The following is a 24,354-nucleotide window of genomic DNA, read 5'->3' as shown; positions in this document are numbered from 1 at the left end:
GCAGAGGGGGAAATGTTCTGTTTATATGAGCATTCTGCCCTCTGCAGAAGCATCAAATGAGCTCTTTGTATCCACCAGTTAGCTGATCAGAAGTTACAGCAAACTTCTCTAAAGGTGCATTCCCAGTCCCAGTCAGATGATTGGCACTAAAAGCATGTCTTCAAAGAAAGTTGTTTTAATTGCTGATCAGCTGATTAAATATAATGGCCTCTTTTGAACTTTGACAGGTGTCAGTCACTAGCCGTAATTATGACATCATGTAATTGGTGGGTGTTCTTGCTCACCTGTCAAGGTTGGACCATGGGGGTATGTGTGGCAAAATTAAGGATCTGATCTGCTTGTAAAGCCCAGTTTTGGTTTTGGTGTAAACGCATGGTTTACACTGTAAGTCACTGTAAGTAGCTCTCCAGTGCTTCAGACAGGGGTCTTCTCAAGCCCTACCTGGAGATGCTGAGGCTTGAATTTTCTGTACACAAAGCAGATGCCTCTACTATTAGACTACAGTATTTCCCTTGTTGTGTCTTGACATGTTCAGTTAATGGCCAGCTACCCACCAGACCAAAATGTGAGTTTGGTAAATAGTAGAAGGCTTGATGTAGGTGACAGAAGTAGGGTTAGAGGAGGAATAGCATAGCTGATTAATGTGTGATTTTCAGCTTTTGGGTGAACTGATTTTACAATACTTTGTTTTGCCCCTCTGAACTATTCATTGTGACAGATGGTACTTTGTTAATCTGCGCTTACAGCATACACACTCATTCTACTTGAAGGTCTGATACCTGTGACAGGAAGCATGTTCTACGTGTGTGTACCCCCCAGCTGTTTTGAGGATTTCAGTGTAGCTATTTGGTTCGAGATAATTCAGCTAGTGCCACTTGAAAATGAGCCAGTTGCTATTTACATAGCCCAGTCCTTTTACTCCTAAGAGGCCACATGAAGAACAGTCTGTTGCACTATTCAAACATCTTACAAAAGTTTTAGCATCTCTAAAACTGCATGTATACCCCTCTGAGGGCCAATAACATGTCTGATAAAAATACTGATGAAATTGTTAGTTTATAGAGATCCTTTGTCCTGCATTATACCAAATCTGATAGTTAACAGATTTGAATTATATATTGATTCTGATTGTTAACGTGGATCTAACCTCAACTCGCAGTAGATAGGGGTGTGTCTATGGAGAGGACTTCAGTGACTGGAAATGAGGTGGGAATGAGAGAAACAATTATTGCCAAATTCTCCAGATGCAGTGCCCCTGAATATCTCCTCTGGTGAGTTAGAAGTCCCTTTGGAACAGCATGACAGGTGGTCTGCAAGTGAGAGGGGGATTAGGTGAAAATTGCCTTCTGCCTGTAAGAGCATCCAGTTTGTGGAGCAGAAACCTCTGATCGATCTGCCTTGCTTTTGCAAATGGGAGAATCCTTGTGTTTGCAGAACCACAGGTCTGGATCCAACCCATCATATGGTCTGTATTATATTTTTTACTATACAGAATTATTTAAAGCATAGTTATAGAACTATGTGAAAATGTTCTTTGCGGGATGGGATTTGAGTTAGAATTCATATCACAGCAATAGTAGTTTTTTATACTCCTGTTTGATTTACCAAAATGCTGATGGAGATTAAATCCCCCTGATACTGGGGGTAATTTATGGTACAATCCTAACCTGTCTACTCAGAAGTGAGTCTTATTGAGTTCAGTATGGTATAGGATTGCAGTCTATTTACCTTGTTCTATATGAGTCAGTAGGGATAATTAACAAATATTAGAACAAGTTAAGTGAGTTCCATCATGGACAGCTGGAGCAGGTGGGAACTGCCTCCTCACAAGTACTAGAGATCTTGCTGTCTGTATCAGAGAACATGTTCTCCATTCCACGACTGTTTCCAAGATTACAGCTCATTTATTTTTTTCCTTACGTAACTTTAGCAGGAACCATTGTGGTGCAATGGGCACAGTTTTGCTCTTTGATATGTTTTCAACCCTGAGTGGCCTTGGGCAAATCATTATCTCTTAAGTAACCTCAATCCACCTCAGGGTGGGTAGTCATTGCCCTGAGCTCCTAGCAGGTCCTTCCATTACAAGAAGGATATATAGTTCCACTTTGGATTCCATTTTTGGCTTATGCTGGACTCAAAGAAGAAACTCAGTAAGTGGCTTTTTAAAAAGGATTTTGTATATATGATAACTACATTATTTAATGTAAGACATACAAAGTCTAGTATTTCTAGGAACCTTGATAATCTAAGAAATGGTTTCATGCTTGTAAATGTTACTATCAGATTAAAGATAATTGTTAGTAACAAACATTGTACTTAAAACTTTGTAACTACATTATCTGTAGGCTATTAAGTAGGTCTCATGACCAGTGTCATTTAAGTGTAAATCCCCATGAAAAAGGTGACATTAAAGTAGCTTTCCATTTGACTCATTTCTAGTCAGATCATAGGAATATTGGTCCGTCTTGCTCAGTGTTGTTTACACCAACTGGCAAAGGTTCACCATGGTTTAAAACGGGACATTCCCAGCCTTAACTGGAAATGCCAGGGATTGATCTTGGCACCTTCTACGTGCACTGAAGATGCTCTTCCACTGAACTATGGCCCTTCCCCATTTGTCTTGATGACGCACAGCTCAGCTACATTGAAATTTTATTTCTGTAGCACTCTCTACATAGGGCTGCTATTGAAAAATCTCTGTAAGCCTCAGGTGGTCCTGAATACTCCAGCTAGGTTGCTTATGGGAATACATAAGTGTGAGTATATGGTGTCTGCTTTAGAATATTTCGAAGCACAATTTGAGGTTCTGGTTATTATCTATGAAAGCCCTAAACGGCATGGTGTTTTTGGATGTATGTATATTGATGTCTGTGGTTTTTCTGTGGCCCAGTTGTGGAGTGAACTAGCATGGGTGGTTTGTGTGGCTTCTTCTTTTGACTTTGCACCATCTTGCCAAGACTGTTTTATTTGAGCAAGATTAATATTAATAGGTTTTTATGCTGCCTCCAATTTTTAAAAATAATTTTAAAAAACAATTTATGGATGCATTTCTGATTTTATCTTGTGTAATTTCTGAAAATCTTAGCTGCTTTTAATGTAGATTAAGTTGGAGTTTAAAATAACTTAAGGGTTTAACATGTAGGGTTTTAAATAATTATAGCATTTAAAATGTATATTTTGTTTTACAATAGTTGTGTACTTCCTATAGTTGAAATTTAAACAAAATTTAAGACATCATTTTTAAAGATTATTTTTAATCATCTTCATGAGGACAGTTTCCATATCTTAGATCGGTTATTTATGGATTTGATATCCCAATTTGTTAACTAAATGTATTAAGAACAAACTACAGTTGCATGAACTTGAAATACTAGAACTGGAGTTAGTTCTAAAACAGACTTTCAGTTTCCTCCTTGCATGCACAAAGGACAGGACAGTATGTGAGCCTCAGACTTGTGCAAGCTTGTCCATCACTAAACCATGGTTTAGCACTGCATTTGAAACAGGTCATTGTCTGCATGAGTACAAGAACTTATGCATTTGTTACAATGCCACAGCAGCAGCATGTCTACATTATTTACTTTGGAGTGAAACTGGGGTGGACTGAATGGAAATTTTGTGAGAATTGTGCTTGCAGATCAGTCTGGAGATTTGATCAGACTATTAAATCACCTAATTTCTGATAGTCATATACATAATATGATCTAGTATTCACATTTTTTTAAACTTTGTTCCGAGACATTTAAAAATAAAATATTGAATCAACCTGTATGCTCTCTAGGAGGGTGTATTGGGGCCATTGGATGCAGCTGAATTGTTACTCTGTCAGCAGTGAGGAAGGCTTGTTGTGTGATCCCTGTTTGGTGGAAAGCACTTGTGCTCTGTCAGGGGTGGGGAGACTGGACCTGTCAGACACAGACTGCGGATCCACAGAACCTCCCTTGTTCCTCTGATACACCCTAAAAATATCCCAGTCCTGAAGGTGGTGTACTTAAGTCTCTCAATTGTTTTATGTATGAAATTGTTATAATTGTTTTTGTTGGTATTTTTATTTTTAAATTGCTTCAAATTATATCTCAGGAGGTGATTCATGATGGAATGAAATAATTAAATTTGTGGTCAATGGGAGGGGAGAAAGAAATTACGGAATGAGACATCTGCTCTCCACCTTTTGCCCTTGTTGCATCAAGCGACGCAGGCCATGGGAAATGGCGGTAGCTCCGCCATGGACTCTTCTTCTCTCCCTGCCCCAGCCTCTATACCTTGCTCTTTAAATAATCGCAAAATTTAGAGTACTTAAATGCTTCTTTTTGTTTTCCAGATTAACAGCTGAGGTACTGATCGAGTTCTGCTCTTCTTCAATGAGGAACTACAGGCTGATCTTCTGCCATAACCTCAAGCAGCCATAAATGACAAAAGAATGCTTGGTCAGTAAGGGTAGCTGGCGTAGAAAATATTTTGTAAACGTAGGTGTGTAAGTGCTCTGAGGTAGGTTTTCTCAACTTTCTTTTTCTTTTAAGAAATTATTAGAACAATAGTTTAAAGTTTGGTTTATTTTGGCCAAGCCAAATTTTCCGGAATCTCTTCAGCTGCTCTTGTTTAGGAGTACAGTGGTGCCTCGCAAGACGAAATTAATCTGTTCCGCGAGTCCCTTCGTCTAGCGGTTTTTTCGTCTTGCGAAGCAACCCTATTAGCGGATTAGCGCTATTAGCGGTTTAGCGGCTATTAAAGGCTTAGCGGCTATTAAAGGATTAGCGGCTAAAAGGCTATTAGCGGCTTAGCGGCTTAGAAAAGGGGGGGGAGCGGAAAAAAATAGGAACACTTGCAAGACGTTTTCGTCTTGCAAAGCAAGCCCATAGGGAAAATCGTCTTGCGAAGCAGCTCAAAAACGGAAAACCCTTTCGTCTAGCGGGTTTTCCGTCTTGCGAGGCATTCGTCTTGCGGGGCACCACTGTAATATGCATTTCTAATGCCTGGTGTAAACTAGTCTGGTAGTAACCAATGGATACAGTATAGTACAATTGGCACATAATTAAGTTGACAAAAAGTTGATCCATTGAAGTGACACTTTTTTAAATAAAAAAAAGTCAGTTTCTATTGTATTTCAGCATTTTGGGGCTTTTAGCAGGCTCACTACATGTGATTAAATCTGCTTATTATTTGCAATAATTCTAGCAGCTATTGTTGCCAGTTTTATATATCTTTGTTTTGCAGGAACTAAAATCATTGTGTGGTTACTCTGTTTCAGTTTTATCACATTCTGGGTTTAGAGTAAATCTTTTTTTTTAAAGGAAGATAGTTTGTGTGGGATTCATAGCTGGGGTTCTAGTTTCTGATTAAAGTTTATTCATTAACTGATGTATTTTTATGTGTGAATTGGTATTTAATGTTGGACTTCAATGTAAGGCAACTGTATTTTACAGAAAGACAGCTTTGATATTGGGCTGCATAAAGATATGAGGAAGAGCTCCTCCCCTTCTTTGAGTAACTGCAACTCTGTTCTCACTAACAAAATATTTGGAATTCCACTCGATGAACTCCAGCAGGAAGGACAGCCAGGCAGTGAAGTTCCATTCATAGTCCGCCATGTTGTGGACTATATTGAGGAACATGGTATGTATCATCATGCTGTGCCTTAACTACAGACTTAAAGTCTGGAACTATCAATATTTTTCATTTGTAAACTTGCTTTGAGTTTATGAACTTAGATTTCCATCATTATACTTTATGAAAGTGAACGGTATCATACCCTGTCCTGCAGCCCTGTTTGATCCATTTAAAAACACATTTTCACTGACATCAAAGTGCATCTTGAGGTGGTGGCTGGTGCCATCTCTTTTTATCAGTTTTTGTTTGGAGGGACTCTAGAAACCTATGAAGCTTCCTCATATTGGATTGGTCCATCTAGCCCAGGGGATCCCAATTGATGTTTCTCAGACCCCAGGGAGTCCAGGTAACCCACCCAAAAGTAAGGGGGGGGGGCATTGCTTGGCTTTTGAAAAACAGGGAGTCTGCAGTACTTAGCTAATTTGGAATTGCTGATCTAGCCCAATATTGCCTGCACTGACAGGTAGTGGTTGTCCAGGGTTTCAGATAGGGAAGATTTCCTAGCCCTTCCTAGAGCTCCCAGGGATTGAACCAAGTATCTTTTGTATGTGAAGCATGTACTGCACCACTGAGCTACAGCCCTTCCCCCCATTCATAGGTCACACAAGAAATGAGGTAATAATAAAGCACTGCAAATATAATTATAGACGCTAATCTAGTTTTCCCAAGTGGTATCTGAAAACTGGCCAATCCATAGGAAGCTGCTCACATCTGTAAATAAGACTTGAAGTACAGTCAGCAGTGAAGACAGACATTGGTCTTCCCGCTTTGTTTCTCTAAACCATCCTGTTACATATTTCCTGTCAGTTCTATGCAGATGCTCATCTACCTGGGAGAGATGACCCACTTGACTAATTATCTGTCATTCCCTCCAAAGGGAGGGATAGAGTCTTTAACAGCTGAGCTGCTCTTGCAGCTTGTGTCCCTCCTACCATCAGGGTCTAGACTGGGTCCCCCATACTACCAGGAAGCAGACCATCCCCCTTACTTGTGAGTAGACCAGAATGACTATGTAGTAGTGAATACGCTGGGATTAGTCAGTTTTAGAGCCAAAGTGCTCTGATTTATTTTGTATTCTGCTTTGACGTTCTTCCTGCCTTTTATTTCTAATAATGTTTGCCACCTTCAGGATTCTAGAATCCCTATGTGTCTAAACACTTGGAATTTATGCTACTGAAAGTTTATGCTTTCATGGAATTTATGCTACTGAAAGTTTATGCTTTCATGGAATTTATGCTACTGAAAGTTTAGGATCAGAGTCCTAAGAGACAAGCATGTTTTTCCATCTGTGGGAGAGACTTTGGGAGAATGAGCTGCCTTTACACTCTGAGGGAACTGCCTGTGAAATACAAGGTGCATTGGTTTCAGAGTTCCTGGGCCTTAGGAAGGTGAGGGTGTCTGACGGGGAAATGAGCAAGCTGCTTTGATCTCCAGAGTAAGATAACACAGCTCAAAGTTAGCTCTGCTTGCCCCATCAGGTTGTGAACAGGTCAGATCAAGGGCTCTGGCTCAGAGCCCCTGTAAAAGTAATTGCTTTGGCACCGCCCAGAACCCCTCCCATCTGGGTTGCAAGAATGAGTGGGTGAGTGGTGATATCAACTACCAGATAGTAAGACCCAACTGGCAGCACCACAGTTGTGCAGCTGTTGAGCTAGGAAAGGGCTTGAAAGGCTCTCCTGAGCATTCCCCTTTCTCTGCACCGTATGTGGAACTTCATGATATTATGGAAGTGATTAATCAATTAATATGGGGTTATAGCTATATCAGATATCATACATCAATAGTGTAATTGACTGGGGAGCATTACAGTAAGTTTTATTTTAAAAAATATTTTCTTTCTTTCACACAGGATCACACTTAATGCTGTAAGATATGCACCTTTTGAAATAAGCAGTTGTACTGAATTTTGTATTTTCATTCTAACTTAAGGAGGTCTAGAGCAAGAAGGACTTTTTCAAGTCAATGGAAATGCAGAAACAGTGGAGTGGCTTCGGCAAAGATACGACAATGGAGAAGATGTGGATCTGGTTAAAGAAGCGGATGTACCTTCAGCTATTAGTCTTCTTAGATTTTTTCTTCAAGCACTTCCAGAACCAGTTATTCCTAGCACTCTACATATGCATTTGATACAACTTTCTCAAGGTATTGGAATTCTTTTATTAAGGATTGAATAGCTTCAAGAAATAATCATATCAAAACTTTTGGGTGGCTGTGGGTTTCTTCTGTATGAAACCCCACATTTATATGAAGATAATTAGGAAATTTGATCTGGTTTGGATGAACTTAGAAGCTACATGTGGTCAGGGAGCAGAACCAGATTACCAGCATGCATTTGTTCCGCCTCTGGCTTACCAGTTAGTTAATCAATGTGCAAACAGAATATTTGCTATAGCATGACGTATAATCCATCATCCATAACTCTGAGTCATGTAGTTGATTTATGGGTTTTATGTAGGTTAACAGCCATGTAGTTTGGTTCTGTGTGTGTTGATTTTAAATTCACTCAGAACACAAAAATGTCATGGCAGGTCTGGAGGCAAGATGGAGAGGTTCAGCGAGTATGATTGGTACATCCCTCTCTCCCTTGGTGCATAGCTTCTGTGTTCATTCAAACTGGGTCTTTGACATTTACAAAAATCCACCAAATTTATTAGATAAAATTAAAGAAAGGTTTAAGACGTTAAGAAAAAGACTGGATATCCAGGTTTGTTATTCTAGATTCTATTTTGCCCAGGACATAGAGTGGTTATTGGAACACTCCATCAGAACTAAAGTTCAGCAAACGCAGTTCATTCATAATGCTAATCTAAACTATGACTTACCACAAATGCACAAATGAACTATCTGGGCTCCCAGAGAGAAGTTTGTGACTGCTTTGCTGCTCCTCTGGTCCTGCTGTTATGTTAGTGTTACCCCTGAACCCATGTTTGAGGTTTATTCTCCCCCTGCCCCGATAAATCACAAGCAGTAAGCCATAGAGCAAACCTTGACTACAGTTTGCGGCTTATCTGGATTGAGTTTGGTGTTGGATGTAGTGTTAAGACAAACCATGAGCTGGACTTGAGAAGCAGAAAATCCTCATTGAACTGTTCAAGAACATGCTCATTTGCACTATGCCGTAGGTTTGTCTTCCTGTGAACTGTGTCAAAGAATAATGCTGGAATTTCACAAGGAATAGGTGGCTAGCAGTACAGGAATGCACTGAAATATCAAATCGATTGGGAAAGGAAAAAGTACAAAACGAGGGGAAATGTTCTCTTAATATGAAACTTGTAAGTGCTGAATACTGCTCAAGTTTTGAACCTTTAAAAAAAAACAAAAACCTGAGCATTTCCAAGGAATCAAGTGGAACTTTTAATCACATTGGTTACACATTTGTACTACTGAAGTTAAATCTGTCTTGTTAAATGTTGAAAGTCATATTAGCATTTATTAACAATACTTCTGTCACATTTTACAGATTTTAATGAAGATGAATTTGGAAGAAAGTTGAGGTTTCTCTTGCAGCAGCTTCCGCCTCTTAATTACAGTTTGTTAAAGTTTCTGTGTAGATTTTTAGCTAATGTAGCAACACATCATGAAGAGATTTGGTCTGCAAGTTCTCTAGCTGCAGTTTTTGGTCCTGATATCTTTCAGTAAGTTAGATAATGTGAACATGTTGGCTACTTTGAATGTGACTTTGCAGTAAACATGCATTTTTGTTCTAACTTTAGCTCCTATCACTCTTCCATGAATGCAGTATTTTTTTTTATTCCTTGCTGCTGTAGGAACATAAAATGCCATTGAAAATGATTAAACCAAAGTTGAATGTTTCCAATATCTTCCTGAATTCTAGTATTTAAAATAAAAAAGTTTATCCTAATTTAACAACTGTTTGCTTGATCTTTAGTCCATTTAATATTTATAGTATTAATCCTGCCTGCATGTGTTGTGAAGTGGATAATTATATAAAGCTATAAGAAGCTGATTTTTCTCCTGTACGATCAAATCAAATTAAATTCCCAAAAACTTAATTTTATTTGTGGTTGCCATCCCAAGATTATGATGTTTGCTTCCACTTATTGGACCTACCACCATTTGTGCTTCTATTCGTAGTTCCTCATGTTGCATTGGATGCTCAACATATTTACTCAGTATGTCACAGCAACTGTGATGCCACCTTCTGGCGAGCTTGACATGTGGCCGGCCTTCCAACTTTGAAGCTGAAGAGTTGGGCAGGTATTATTTAAGCAGTGTCAGCTCCAAAGTTGGGAGGAAGGTAGGGATTGTGCAGCAGCTGTGTCTCAAAGGTATTAAAGGCTTTGTCAAACAGGAGCTGTTAAACCTTCAGACAGTGTTGCCAAAAAGCTTCCCTGCCCAGCGTTTTCCTTGAGGAGGGCTAACATGGTGGTGGGTGTGGGTGTCTTTAGGTAGGGGCGCCCAATAGTGCAGACTCCGCCTGGCCTTTCCTATGGGTTGGGCTTATTTTTGTTTTTATTTTTATTGTGTGTTTTGTGTTTTTATATTGTGTCTTTATCTTGTGAACCACCCTGAGACCTGCGGGTAGAGGGCAGTATACGAAATTAATTAAATAATTAAGTGGCCAGCAATGAAGGATGTACAGTTTCAGGATGTGCACAGACAGTTCCTTTATGTCCTTGAGGATCTCCACCCCAAAGTCCCTTGTAGGAACATATTAATAACCTTTGAGGAATTGGATTCAGAAATCATATATTTAGTTTTGGCCTTTCTTGTCAGCATTTACACAGATGTGGAGGATCTGAAGGAGCAAGAACTTGTTAGCAGAATAATGGCGGGACTGTTAGAGAATTATGATGAACTCTTTGAAAATGAAGAGGAAGATTTTTCATCTAATGATTTAAGTTCAGTAACCGAGCAGGTAAGAATTGTGTACAGCTTCAATTTAATAAAAGACTTCATAATAGATTATAGGTAAGAGTCTGCTTACAGTGGTTTTGTTTACCAGTCAGCAGTTTATATGAGGTTGCAGCCAAAACCTTCCCCTCCCCCAGATCCTCTGACATTTGTAGAGAACTTGGAAGAAATTGTTGGTTGGCTGCTGCTTGGTAAAGAGTCCTATTTCTAATCTTCTCCAAATTAAAGTTCTGGGGAGGGGGTATGTGTTCTCCTAGGTATTGTATTCACTAGAGTCACTTGACCCTGTGGAGCAAATTTTTGGTGCCCTTCAGATCTTGTTGGACTCCCAACTCCCATCAGCTCCAGCTAGCATAGCTGATGGTTAGGTATGCCTAAGGCAGTAGTCCAAAATCTGGAGGGCACCATCTTGACTACCTCTGCTGTGTATTGTTAAGGAATTGTAATCATGTTTATTATGGCTTAGACTTGAGAAAACAAAGTTATTTCTTTGGGAAAGTTAAAATATTAGTGCAGTGATCTAGATTCTAAAGATGGGGTATTCAGAGCTAAAACTACGCTTGTGCTTTGATGTTAGGGCCTCTTTTTAGAACTTCTATAGCATGTTCATCAATGTAAACTCCACCTATCTGCGGTTTTTTCTTGCCCTTTATTCATGCCCATGCACCCGGAGAATGGAGTTGAATGGAGAATGGAGTTGGAGTTATTTGGTGGTTCAGTTTAACTAAGGACTAGAGTTATTTTGTAATAAATGAGGAATTGAATTTGTCTCCCACAGTGATGTGGCAACAAGTAAATCTTGGGTGAGTTTTTGTATAGGATTGCTTTAGCCAGCCAAGCAAAGCACTGCTCGATTGTGTGTACAAGTGTAGTTTTGGCTCTGAAACCACTTTTCATTAAATCACTGGCATTGCCAGTTAAAAATGGGGTAGGTAGAAAGACTACTGCCTGAGAACATGGCTATCCAATGGGTTACATGTCCCAGTGGCCTTAATCCCATAATGGGGAGTTAGTGCTTTTTCTCTAGCTGTACAATAGTTTAAAATTGAATATCTTAGCTGACTGAAACTACCTCATATCTGGGCTTTGACAGTAGGTGATATGGCTATAGTGGAAAATGTTTGTTTAGAAAATATATCTAGTGGCTGGCTTTGTTTTCTATGTTGGTGCTGAGATCTGAATCACAAAATGCCTGCTAAAAAAGCTTAAGCGATTTTATTTTTAGAGCACACTTCTCACACTTTTGGAATTTAATAATCCGTCTTTCTAAGAAATCATGGTCTCACTTGGTGTGTGTTTTTGAAGATAAATGATCTGTTGGATGAAGAAGATATAAAGCTTGAACAGTCTGAAGAGCTGCCAGAAGAAGAAGAAGAAAACATGGAGGACCCAGAATACAGGCAGGAGATGGAGCCCCAAGAAATGATGGAGAGCATCTTGGAGTCATGTAGCGTTTCAGCATCAACAAGGTATGAAGGTTCCTAGTATGGACACCATCCCTAGATTATGTGCTGCTTCCTGACTACTTTAATATAGCTGCTTATGTTTCACGTTTTGTTGTGCTTTTGATTCAATCAGTACTGAAGAATTCAGCAGGCCCAGTTCATTTAGCCATTCTATATTATATTGATTTAAGTTAGGAGTAGACCTGTGCCTAGACCTCCCTCCTGTCTGTATTATGTTCTATATATTTTTTAAACTATTTGAGTGCAAATGGACATTATATATTCTGGAAGAAAAAGAATATTATAATGAACATGGATTTTACTGGCTGAGTGAACACAAGTGCAAGATGTAGAAACTCCATCTGAATGAAAATAGAATTTTGTGAAGTTTCAGTTTGCATGTAGTGGGGCTTCATGGTAAAAAAGAAGTTTTTTTGTTCTATTTTAAGGAAATAAAATATTAAAAATAATGCATAAATTTAAGATGAGGTCAAAATAATACCAAACCTACTGGATTTCATCATATGATTGCTATGTAGTATCCCAGACGACTAATCCTCTCTAGCTTTATACCATTTCCATAATACTTGCTCTTTTTCCACATCTTCCTCCTGTATTGTTACAACCCATATTGCTGTTTCATATCTAGTCCTCGCTGCTTTTCCAGTACAGTGGTGCCTCGCAAGACGAAATTAATTCGTTCCGCAAGTCTCTTCGTCTTGCGAGTTTTTCGTCTTGCGATGCACGGTTTCCCATAGGAATGCATTGAAAATCAATTAATGCGTTCCTAGGGAAACCGCCTTCAGACCAGGTCCGGGGACAGTCTGTCCCCGGACCTCTTCTGAAGGCTGGGGGGGGGGCAAGGGCTTTTCTTCCCACCCCCAGCATTTTAAAAAACCCGGGACAGCGGAGGACTTCTCCGCTGTCCGGGGCGATTTAAAAGCCCCTGGGAAGGCAGGCAGGGCGGACAAAGACTTTCGCCCCCCGCCCGCCTTCAGAAGGTGTTCCCGCCCCCCGCCCCGCTTCGGAACAGCGTTCCGAAGTGGGGCGGCTGGGGCAGGTGTTCCCGCCCCCCCGCCCCGCTTCGGAACAGCGTTTTAAAATGCTGGGGGTCGGCAGCGAACGCTTCGCTCCCGACCCCCAGCATTTTAAAATATCCCCGGGACACGGGGAGATTTTAAAATGCTGGGGGTCGGCAGCGAACGCTTCGCTCCCGCCCGCCAGCATTTTAAGATCGCCCGGGGCAGGCAGGGGGAAGGCAGGTGGGGGGGGGAAGCAAAGACTTTTGCCCCCCGCCGGCCTTCAGAAGAGGTCCTCTTCTGAAGGCCGGCTGTGGGCGAAAGTCTTTGCTCCCGACCGCCAGCATTTCCCTATGGGCTTTCGTCTTGCGATGCAAGCCCCTAGGGAAATTCGTCTTGCGAAGCGCCTCCAAAACAGAAAACCCTTTTGTCTTGCGGGTTTTCCGTCTTGCGAGGCATTCGTCTTGCGGGGTACCACTGTATTGGAGCCATTGTATAAGCCTTGTGTCCTTAGAAAATCAAGCAGTTTCTGCAGTGGCAAGTGTGTATTGAGTGTCTAGCCTGCTAAACGGGGCAGGGGGTGGGGCCTGCTTCCTCCAGAGAGTAACTATGTCACAAACCTTTTTCAGAAAATTTTCTGAACACAAATGACTAAAGAAAAATTAAAACGGACAAATTCAGGTTTAAAAATCACTTCAAACTGTTTCTCAATAGAGGCTTGTGGGCCAGGTTTGGCTTGCACATATATTTAAGCCAGGAAAGCTATGGTAACAGCAGGAGTGTTGTCTTGAACCAAGTCAGAGAATCTGAGCAAGAAGAGGGAGCATACAAACCTGAGACCTAGTCCTGATGCCAGTTGTAGTCTGGTCATTACTTTTTGAAGCGCATTGCTGTAGCAGTTTTTTTAGTAATGATGTGAGTAAGGTATGATAAAAACCTGCAAAACTGCATAACTATCCACTTTCTATAATAATTATGCTGTGATTGATTTCAGAATAAGCATTCCATTGTGAAGTTGAAGGTGGAGGCTTTTTGTGGTCTTTGTTTTGACATTTGTATTGCTGCTTTTGGCTGTGGCTAATGGTCTCCCTTTCTCTGAAAGCTTAGTTTTCCAGCCTGAATAATTTTGTGTAATGTAAAAATTATGATTGAGTTAGATAATCACTTTTTCGTTGATACTGTTAAATGCTTTAACAAAAGGAGAATCTGAATTCCCGTGTTTCAGAAGAATTCTGTATACCTTAATATCATATAAATTCCGCATGGACAACATTTCCTGTACCTAAATAATTCTGAATAGGTGCTCATCCTCCTCTAAAACAGCTGGAGTATTTGTTCTGATAAACATGTTTCATAGCCCACTGCTGCTAACTTTTAAGAGCTTTTCTCCTGTTAACTACTTCAGCTAGCTCTCTTGCAATTTGAGCATATTGTTAGTTCTCCCATTATTCTTTGTAGCTAAATCATCAAGGACTCTTTAATAAACATGGTGGAGAAAAGCTGAAATTAGGATAACTCCACTCAGTGTTTTTCTTTTTTCTTTTTATCTATTGGTTCATATATATATCCCATATCATATTATTTCCTCTGAATATTCTCTGGTTTCTTTTCAATGTGTCGATCATACTGAGGAAGTGGGTGCTAATCTGGTCAAAAGTACTTACGATCCACCATCTTGCACCAAGAAGTAATAGAATGAAAAGCATACTAGAGCTAAAATGTTGATTGGGCAGCTTATTGTCAGTAGTGACCTCATGTTGCAGTCTATTTCTATGTAGACTGCAGGGCTTAGTGCAGCACTCCAATAGTGCCATCTTACAGGCAGCTATTGAGATCAAGCAAGCAGAATGGATAGTCAACAGAGATTGCCATACTGTATAGTTTTTCAAATGAAGTGTTTTTACATCAAATGCTCATTTGGAATAGCAAAAATAATCAGAATGGCTTACAAAGTTCTACTGCACAGGTAAATCAACTTAAAATGATAGTTTGATAAGACTGACTTAACTTTTTAGTAGCTAAACACAAATATTTTTGAAGGCATACACTGCACTATAAAACAACTTGCATGCAATAATAAGCTATATAAAGTAAGCTTGTGAATATTTTCCTAATTGCTTATTTTTGTTACTAAAAATGACAGTGCTTAAGAAAATCCAAAGTGCTTTGCCCTTAAAATGTTTATGCTGGTATCTTGCTGCGTCATTCTTCATCAGCAGTCAACCGAAATGATGCTGCTGTTTGAAATACAAATGTTTGGAGGGGCACTGATAGGATACATAATACATTTATGTGCTGCGTAGCATCTTATCAAATCCTGCTAAACTGATTAGAGGGACTTTGAACTAGTAATAGGATTCCTTAGTCTTTGAAATAGTGCTGTTTCAATACACTTGTTTTTCTGAGAATCTTCACTGCATTGCATAAGTAGAGGTGCTGGGGGTGAGAGAGAAGAAAATGTAATAGGAAGAGGAAAATTGTAGAATATTTTGGTTCTGGTGTTGATTAGTCTAGCAGCATGCCTATTGTGATTTGATGTTTCAGAACCCAAATTTGAATTCCTACAAATAAGGATTGTTCTTCATTATAATTCCCTTTTTGTTTTCTCTGTGCTTCTTGGAATTTTTGGCTTAAACGAAAGCTGTAGTATATATAGCATTTGAAATATGCTATATAGTAATCTACTTAATAAATGGCATACTGTTTAATGTTGGCTGGAGCATATTTTTAATTGTTTTTCATTTATAACTTCTTACTTTTAATTTCCCTCACATTTTGCCATCAGGAATTACTGTCCTGTAGCTCATCAGTTACTAATACCATTGGTGGTAACTAAGCATACAGTGTAATCAGCTGAGAGAAAAAATGGCATTAAACTAAAGCATTTTGTGGTTAAGTGTTTGTTCATATTAAATGTACAAAAAATGAAATGTTATATTAGCTACTCTAAATGTACCAGTTCTGAAATAAACAGCTGGTTAGCAAAAGCAGAATAGGTTAGCTTAGTAACAAGATAAGTAGCATAGAGTAGTATTGTGATGTGAAACAAAAACACTGAGTTTTGGCTTTAGTCACAATAACAATAACTTGTAAAACTCCAGGAAATAGAACACAAATAATTTACTTTAAAAATAGTTTATTTTTAAAGCAAATATCAAGCTCAGGATCAACTATTTTCTCCCTCCTCTTGACCCACCCCCACTCCAAATATGGAGAAATTGTAAGTATTTTACCATGTGTAAGAAGTACTTTATACATAACACACTGATATGTTATAAATTGGGAAGAAGGAGCAGTCACTGATATTTCCAGCCACTTTGTTGGGAATAGAGTAGAAAATGATCCATATTATTTGTTCCAATATAAATACTGCAAAGAGCTGATTAGGTGGTTGCTGTTAAGTTACTGACTTGATAATGCTTTCATATAGTAATCCCTGGGTGAGCCCCATTGTGCACTGTCATATGCTTAGGGCTGACCACAACTTTCCCCAAAAGACTTTAAGCCTCCCTTTGCCACCCATCTCAAACTCTTGAAGGTAATCACCAATTCTTTTTTCCTATCAGCTTTCTAAAGACTCCAGTTTGGAGAGATTGGAAGAGAACATTCAGAATTGCTGCCTTTTACAAGCCCTTGTGAAAATCTGGTTTCTAGTGGCTTAGAGAGAGCAGTACACTGAGGTTTCAGCCTTCTGCCCTTTTATTAACAGTTTAAATATTTATGTAACTTTCACCTTTTCTGGTTGAAAACAACAAATGTTGTGAAAGTGTGGGTTTTAGTGCATAATATAGGTAAAGGGACCCCTGATTGTTAGGTCCAGTTGCGGACGACTCTGGGGTTGTGGCGCTCATCTCGCTTTACAGGCCGAGGGAGCTGGCGTTTGTCCACAGACAGTTTCCGGGTCATGTGGCCAGCGTGACAAAGCCGCTTCTGGCGAACCAGAGCAGCGCACGGAAATGCTGTTTACCTTCCCACCGGAGCGGTACCTTTTTATCTACTTGCACTTTGATGTGCTTTCGAACTGCTAGGTTGGCAGAAGCAGGGACCGAACAACGGGAGCTCACCCCGTCGCAGGGATTTGAACTGCCGACCTTCCAATCGGCAAGCCCTAGGCTCAGTGGTTTAACCCACAGCGCCACCCACATACATCTAGTGCATAATATACATACTTTTAATTTCCCTGTCTAATAAATTTTTATTGCAAAAGTGAAGGACTTTTGCCTTCTTAACTATTCTGGCATGTGCCAGCATTTCACATTTGGGTTTTCAAGTTCAGTGAAGCTTTCTGCCCACAAAGTTTGGAAAAGCTATATATGTGTACTCCCCCCCCCCTTATATATCCTGTATTCAAGATTCATGATAAAACCATATTTTTTACATTTTGGATCCATCCTTTATAGATAATGTCCCAAAGAGTTGCATTTTTAAGAGTATTAATATGTTTGTTAACAGCATATTTTCCACCTTCCTTCTCATTTCAGTTATAATGCTTCTTAAGTTGCAGCTATTCCACAAACTAAGGCAGCAGTTTTTTTATACCTACATGAAAGTAAGCTCTATTAAATTCAGTGGGACTGACTTCTGCATAAGAAAACATTCATAGGATTTATAGTTAGGAGGTGCAGGGAGAGATGGAACCTAAGCGCTAAACATTTATGCATTACACTCCTGAATTTTACTAATTATCTCATTTATTAAAGACACAACAGCTAAGACATGCTCTTCAAGTCCTCTGGTAACATACCCCCTCCACCAATTGTCGAGGGTTCTATCCAGCAAAATTGTCCCATGTCCAAGCTCCCTCTGGACTTAAATCGTAAATATGGCAAAATGCCATTTTTTAAGATTCTGCCTCCTGTCAGTGTTAGGTAGCACAACCTAACAAGTGTGACCTGCGACAAAATATTGCACCATAGAATGCCCTTCATGCATGCCATGCCCCCCACTTCCGACAGCAATCAATTACCATTCCATTCTCACTAGATTTTCATTCTTGTTGGGCTGTTTTTGATACCCCCCTCTTTAGTTCTTTTTTAAAGATCTTTTATTTTTCTGCACGTCTTTGGGGTTGCCCTGAGCCTACCTCCCTCTCATGTGGATGATACTGTGGTGGTTACATAAGAACACACCCTCAGAAAACGAATTCATTCTTTGTATAGTGAATGAAGACAGTTAGTGTGGATAGCACACCAACTCCTCTTTATTATTAAAAAAATTTAATTTTAAAAGAGAGGTTATACAAAATTCTGCAAAATAGCGTTATCAAACAAGATCTGATGACAATATGCATAGACCACATACAATTACAGATCACCGTCAAACAAAACCAGCCTTAAAATAAAACCAAAGTAAAACCACAGGTAGGTGAATGTGTGGAAGGTAGTGACTTGAACTATTTATTATAGCATGGACACAATGGTTAAACATGAGACAGGGTTACAAAACATGGACCCTATTATGCCAAGGGAATTAAAGCGACTCGACACTGGAATGCTTTATCAGCTGTACAGTATTTGTTTGTAAGCTGGGGGTGGGGTCCTTGGTCACTGAACCTTCTGACAAGTAGCAGCTCATCTCCTTTGAGAGACATCAGATGATGCCTTATTGCAGGCATCCCCGAACTTGGCCCTCCAGCTGTTTTGGGACTACAACTCCCATCACCCCTAGCTAACAGGATCAGTGGTCAGGGATGATGGGAGTTGTAGTCCCAAAACAGCTGGAGGGCCAGGTTTGGGGATGCCTGCCTTATTGCAATCTTAACTATGGAGATAATTTTGAGGACTAGAAGTACAATTTGTGGTTACATCAATGAAAACCTTCTCCCCCTAGAAATACTGGCACATGGCCAGCCAGTATTAAGATAGTTGTGAGACCAATGATCTGAATGTGACCTGGCTAGAATTGCTAATACCTAAGTGACCTAGCTGGGATTGCTGCCATATGGACAGTCTTAATGACTTTGATCCAGTATCCTGCTACCATTTAATTGGTTGCATCAGTTCACCTCACCATATATTAGGCCACATTTTTAAAACCCCTGTATTAGGGGATTGAGTTGCATGGTTGTTGTGGAACTCCCAAGTCATCAAAGGCTGAGACTGCCACTATATCTCCTCCCCACCCCCCAATGTAGGCATGAGGTTTAAAAGATTGTGGTGGTGGTGATGTTGTTGACGTTGTATATTTCTACCATACACTAAATGGATTGGGCCCTTCATGCCATTTTATATTCCCATCACAATCTAAGATTTTGCCAAGAAAACGATCACTGAGTCCCGTCAGGGGAAAAGGCGTGGTATAAATATCCCAGAAATAATTATGTTCTGATTCCTATCTTAGTCTGGGAGGTCTGCTTTATATCAGTCTACTTAAAAATGAAGAACAAAACTCTACCTTCTTAATTAAGCCTCTTAATTTTTACGAGAAAACCCCTTAAAGACCATCAAATCATAGGTCAGCTCTCTGTCTATAGATTTGTTCTGTGAGGTTTTGATAGCACTGTTGTCAACCTATGTTAAACCCATGAAGATCCATGAGGATCTGTATCTTCAGTAAATGTTTTTGTGGTGCTGGCAAGCTCTGGACTTGTAGACCCTTTGTAAAATCAGACAAATTCAAGAGGGATGCATTTTAATTCTGACCTTTACCCAAACCTTATGGACAAGCAAAGTGTGCACTTTCTTTCTGCCTGGGAGAGGGAGGCAGACAAGCAGCCAGAGGGGGTGGTGACCTTAGCGCACTCCAAATGTGACCATGGGCCCAAAAAGGTTGGTGACACCTGATTTATATTTTTTAAAGATAGAATATGTACAGTTCTGAAAAACGCCATTAGGTTTAATCCAGAACTCCTGTTTGATGTTGAAATGTTACATGGCAAAGGGAGACCATTATTTCTCTTTCATTTCAGTGCTCATCTCTCTCCCTTAAGCATCTTGCCAGCCTCTGCAGAGTAAGTATAAATTCCCCAAAGGAATCGAAAATACTCTTAATTGGACTGTGTTCTGTTATGGAAGCGTTGCACTGTTTATGCATTAGTTTATTCAGTATAAAGAGACACCTCTAGCTAAGAATTGAATGGCTACTTAAAGTCCATATATTAAATCCCCCCTCCATATTTCTTGATACTCCAGATAACCCTACTTATTCACTACCTTTTCTAACAGTCCATAACCTTTGAGTTATTTCCCCCTCCAATTTTCCTTTTTTCTTACTCTATTGCACCTTTTTCTTTTAAGCCTCTATATGCCACAATACTTCATGTGCTTATTTCTCAGCCTAGGTTTCCAGCTTCAGCTGTTCCATCCTGCTTCTGCTCCTTACTTCTCTTCTGAGCACTCTTGCCTCTGTTTTCTCTTATTTTGCCAGTGTTGACTCTCTCTGTACCATTTCGAAATATTTCTTCCTACCTAATTGACCATTCAGTTCCACGCTCACTGCACTGTTATGTTGCTGATACCTTTACTCTGAGCCCTCAAGAGATTTCATGACATAACAACACCTGAGCCCAACGACCAAGGTGGTTTGTGGCAACAGGTGTATTTTGAGTGAACTTGAGTCCATGTTGCTAATTTTACAAGTAGCATTATTGGGTCAGATGTAGCTGACAGTTTTAGAATAAAAAACATATAAGTAGGCAGATGTCCATATTAAAATTGACACCCACCTCTCATCATGGCCTAGGACCCTCGTACCTACGGGACCGCCTCTCCCGGGATGCCCCACGGAGAGCCTCAGGGTCCATAAATAGCAACACCCTAGTGGTCCTGGGCCCTAAGGAAGTTAGATTGGCTTCAACCAAAGCCAGGGCCTTTTCAACACTGGCTCCAACCTGGTGGAACGCTCTGCCTCATGAGACCAGGGCCCTGCAGGATCTGATTTCTTTCCGCAGGGCCTGTAAGACAGAGTTGTTCCGCCTGGCCTTTGGCTTGGAGCCAATTTGATTCCCTCCCCCTCTTTCTTTTTCCTTTTTCCTTTCTCTTCCTGTGATGAGGCTGCATTTTAATATTTTATTGTTTCAATATTTTAATGTTGTATTTTAATCTTGTTTTTAAGTTGTATTCATTCAGCTTGTTTTTATTATTGCTTGCTAGCCGCCCTGAGCCCAGCCTTGGCTGGGGAGGGGTATTAATAATAATAATAATAATAATAATAATAATAATAATAATAAGCGTTAGGAAACCTAACCAGTGTTAAAGTCCTGAAAGTCCTGAAACAATAGAACCTTAAGCTGGAGTCTATGCATTATAGAAAGCCCAGCCGGCCAGAAAGCTAGAAACCAACCTATTGGATAAGAGACTTAGTTTATGTGAGTTATACTACCTTCTTAATGTATAGCAGAGTAGGTTTTCATATGACTTAAAATACCCAAATGACACCACAATGTGGTGGTAAATATCCTCTTAATCTAATGAATAATCTGTTGAGAATATATTTTGGATGTACTATTTGATAGCTGTGTTTGTTAATTGCCCAAGCTCTTTAGATGAGTAGTCTTGCAAAAAGTTAATACAATACAGTTTTAAGTAAATCGATTATAGTGAATTGAAAGATGTGACTGTGTGTGTGCTCACACGCACATGAGTGCTGAGCACTCCGGTTTTCAAGTCTGCTTTTTTTGTGCTCTGCCTGCCTGGTACAGAATTGGGAAATGAGAATATACTATGTGGATAAATTAGATTGCTACTAAAACATAACTTCTTTTTTTTAAAAGCATCTTGGAAAGAACAATTAGAGCAGCTGTGGAACAACATCTCTTTGATCTGCAGAGCAGCATAGATCAAGATCTCAAGAATTTACACCACCACCAAATGGTGTGCCAAGAAGCAAATATTAAGGGGGATGAAGGATCTAACAACCAGTAAGCTGACATTTTACTACTGGATTATATTTTACTGTTATATGTTACTATTTTTTTTTATAGCAACATCATGTTATATAAACTGGCGGTGAGTAAATAAAAATACAACTGTTACGTGGCAGAGCAATATTTTGGCCTTTTGTGTAACTAAGCTCTGTGTTATAAGTATTGGCACTGCTGATCCGAACAACTTAGTAGTTGAATTTCCTTGATTACTGTGTGAAGGCAGCCCTGGAAGCTTATTCCATTATCTGCTGTCTGTGCGTGTACTTGACAGGAGCAATACAGGTTTCCCTCAAGAGCAATACCTGTAACCAGTGCTTTTTTGTGGGGGGATGCAGGGGTACGCATACCCCTAAATAGTTTGTGAATGTTCGTACTTTTGTCCATTTACTGTATTTATTTTTCTCAATTTGAACTATAAAATGGTGATTTTCTTGAGTCAAAATGAGAGTAGCCCTAAACATTTTTAAAGAAAAAAATTACTACCTGTAACTAATAGTAAATTAAGAATTGTGCCAGAGGAGACAATTTAGATATATCAGTGATCCTTTAAATAACCCCTTTTTTCTTTTCTGAAAGCAGTTTGACTTGTGAACGTCTTCTAACCTACCGTATTTTTCTCTCTATAACACGCAGATTTTTTCTCCTAAAAAGGAAGGGGAAATGTCTGTGTGTGTTATTGAGCGAATGTGTGGTCCCTGGAGCCGACTGGCGCGAGTGGAGGCAAAAATCAAATCGCGCGTCTCGGAGAAGGGAAACCTGAAAAGAGGAAGCGGCTGCTTTCCTGCATTCTGCCTCAGGGTCTTACTGCCCATCCTCCTCTGTTTCGTTGCTGTGTTTGCACAAATGGAACAAAGAGCAGGGAAAGCCCCTCCCCTCCAGGCAAGAAGAGGGGAAAGCAGAGCGTCCTTCCTTCTAATTCCTCTCCGTGCTCCAGCCGGAAAACATGCAGGTGTGGGAGAGAGAGAGAGAGCGCGCGCGAGCTGGCTGGCTTGGGTGGGTGGGTGGGGGAAACTTTTGCCTTCCTTTCCTCCCTCCCGTTATACCCTTCTCCTGCATTCTTAGCCAGCTGCTTCTCTGCACACCCCTCTCATGCTCCTTGTCCCTTCTGTGTTTTTCCTTCCCTCCCCACTTAAAATGTGGTTACAAAGCATGGATCCACATGGATCCTCAGGATCTTTGCATTGGGTCAGCCCAAATTCACCATCAGATCACATAGCATGTCCATAGCTACAGCCTGCCCCCCAAAAGTCACGCACCCACTGTTGCCTGGGGCTGCAATGGTGCAAAAATGTGGTTAAAAAGCATGGATCCACATGGATCCTCAGGATCTTTGCATTGGGTCACCCCAAATTCACCATCAGATCACATGTCTGTGGCCACAGCATGAAGCACTAAAATGATACATCCACTGTTTCATTCAGAATGTTTTTTCCCTTGTTTTCCTCCTATAAAAATGATGTGCGTGTTATGGTCAGGTGCGTGTTATAGAGCGAAAAATACGGTAATTGTACCCCAGGATTTTCCCAGCATTATTATTTTTTAACTTCTAATAATTGCAGCATTTTTAAAAAAGTGTATATATATTTGTTTTGATATTAGGGATGATACTGAAAAGAATATTACTAAAGATGGTGAGAATCTTGGCAACTGCTCTGAAGCTGTGGATTGCACTAATTTAGACAATGAAGTTATGCAGCCTGTGTCTGAGGAAAAGGAAAATTATCAGGTAATGTAGCACAGAAGTATGCTTTGTGCATCTTATATCACAATATCCTGTGGAATTTGCTTCTTAGTAAATGTGCATAGAACTATACTGCACATGTTTTTTAGCAACATTGGAAAAAGTAGGTGTCCTGAACCTATATATTTTGTTCAACTCCATCCCAATAAGCTATTTTATTTGTTTTTGTTTGTAACTTGCAGTTTTGATATCCCATCTACTAACCAGAGTTCTTGCGGCAGCAGTACAGTAGAAGCACTCGATTTTATTTCCCTAGTTTCTCCAGTTTATTTCTTGGAAATTTTACTTAAAGCTTCATGCTTTGCCAAGTGCAAGGGGTTTCTTTTTCAGGGTTTTCAGAAGTAGACACGGGTTGTGAGGAAGTCTAAGATTTATGGCAATTTATTCATAAGAGTTAATGGCAAAACAAGCAAGCAGATAACACCCCCATTCATCTGCTTAGAGCTCCAAAGATACAGCAGCGGAGAGACCACAAGCTAGTCGATGGGTCATGAAGGCTTTCAGGTTTGCGCCAAAGCTCACTACTTGGGTCAAACTTCAGGGTTTTTATCCTATCTGTCCTAAGTCACGTGGCATGAGGTGTGATTGTTTAACTATCCAGACCTAGCACCATGGGTCTTATGGTCTGGGTATGTGCCATCAGACAAACCAACAGCTAAGCAATGAAATTAACTCTGAGGTCCTTTTGATGTACCACAGCTGTATTATCTCTAATCAAGGGATGCTCCCCACATTAGCACTTTAGTCTGGGAAAGAAGACAAGTCAGCATGATTCAGCAATAACGTCACCTGCTACCAGCCTAG

The 24,354-nt window shown here is 40.0% G+C and overlaps 1 protein-coding gene across 6 annotated transcripts in view; it reads left to right on the top strand.

Moving 5' to 3' along the window:
• The window catches only part of FAM13B (family with sequence similarity 13 member B), a 58,591-nt gene that overhangs the window by 10,884 nt on the left and 23,353 nt on the right, over positions 1-24,354 (top strand). For 3 of the 6 annotated variants that reach the window (XM_082211487.1, XM_082211492.1, XM_082211488.1), the window contains exons 2-10: positions 4,322-4,427; positions 5,424-5,613; positions 7,537-7,749; positions 9,068-9,242; positions 10,345-10,486; positions 11,788-11,951; positions 19,854-19,895; positions 21,657-21,803; positions 23,409-23,535. In XM_082211487.1, coding sequence (XP_082067613.1) covers positions 4,410-4,427; positions 5,424-5,613; positions 7,537-7,749; positions 9,068-9,242; positions 10,345-10,486; positions 11,788-11,951; positions 19,854-19,895; positions 21,657-21,803; positions 23,409-23,535 — 1,218 coding nt within the window. In that variant the 5' untranslated portion in view covers positions 4,322-4,409. Of the gene's footprint in view, positions 1-2,738; positions 2,757-4,321; positions 4,489-5,423; positions 5,614-7,536; positions 7,750-9,067; positions 9,243-10,344; positions 10,487-11,787; positions 11,952-19,853; positions 19,896-21,656; positions 21,804-23,408; positions 23,536-24,354 lie in introns of those variants that run through there. The other 3 variants (XM_082211489.1, XM_082211491.1, XM_082211490.1) reach the window with 3 other exon arrangements.

This window comes from Podarcis vaucheri (assembly GCF_965113315.1).
Source record: "Podarcis vaucheri genome assembly, chromosome: 2".
NCBI classification, from domain to species: Eukaryota; Metazoa; Chordata; class Lepidosauria; order Squamata; family Lacertidae; genus Podarcis; species Podarcis vaucheri.
The sequence above is the reverse complement of the archived record's forward strand: the minus strand, read 5'-3'. Positions and strand labels throughout refer to the sequence as shown.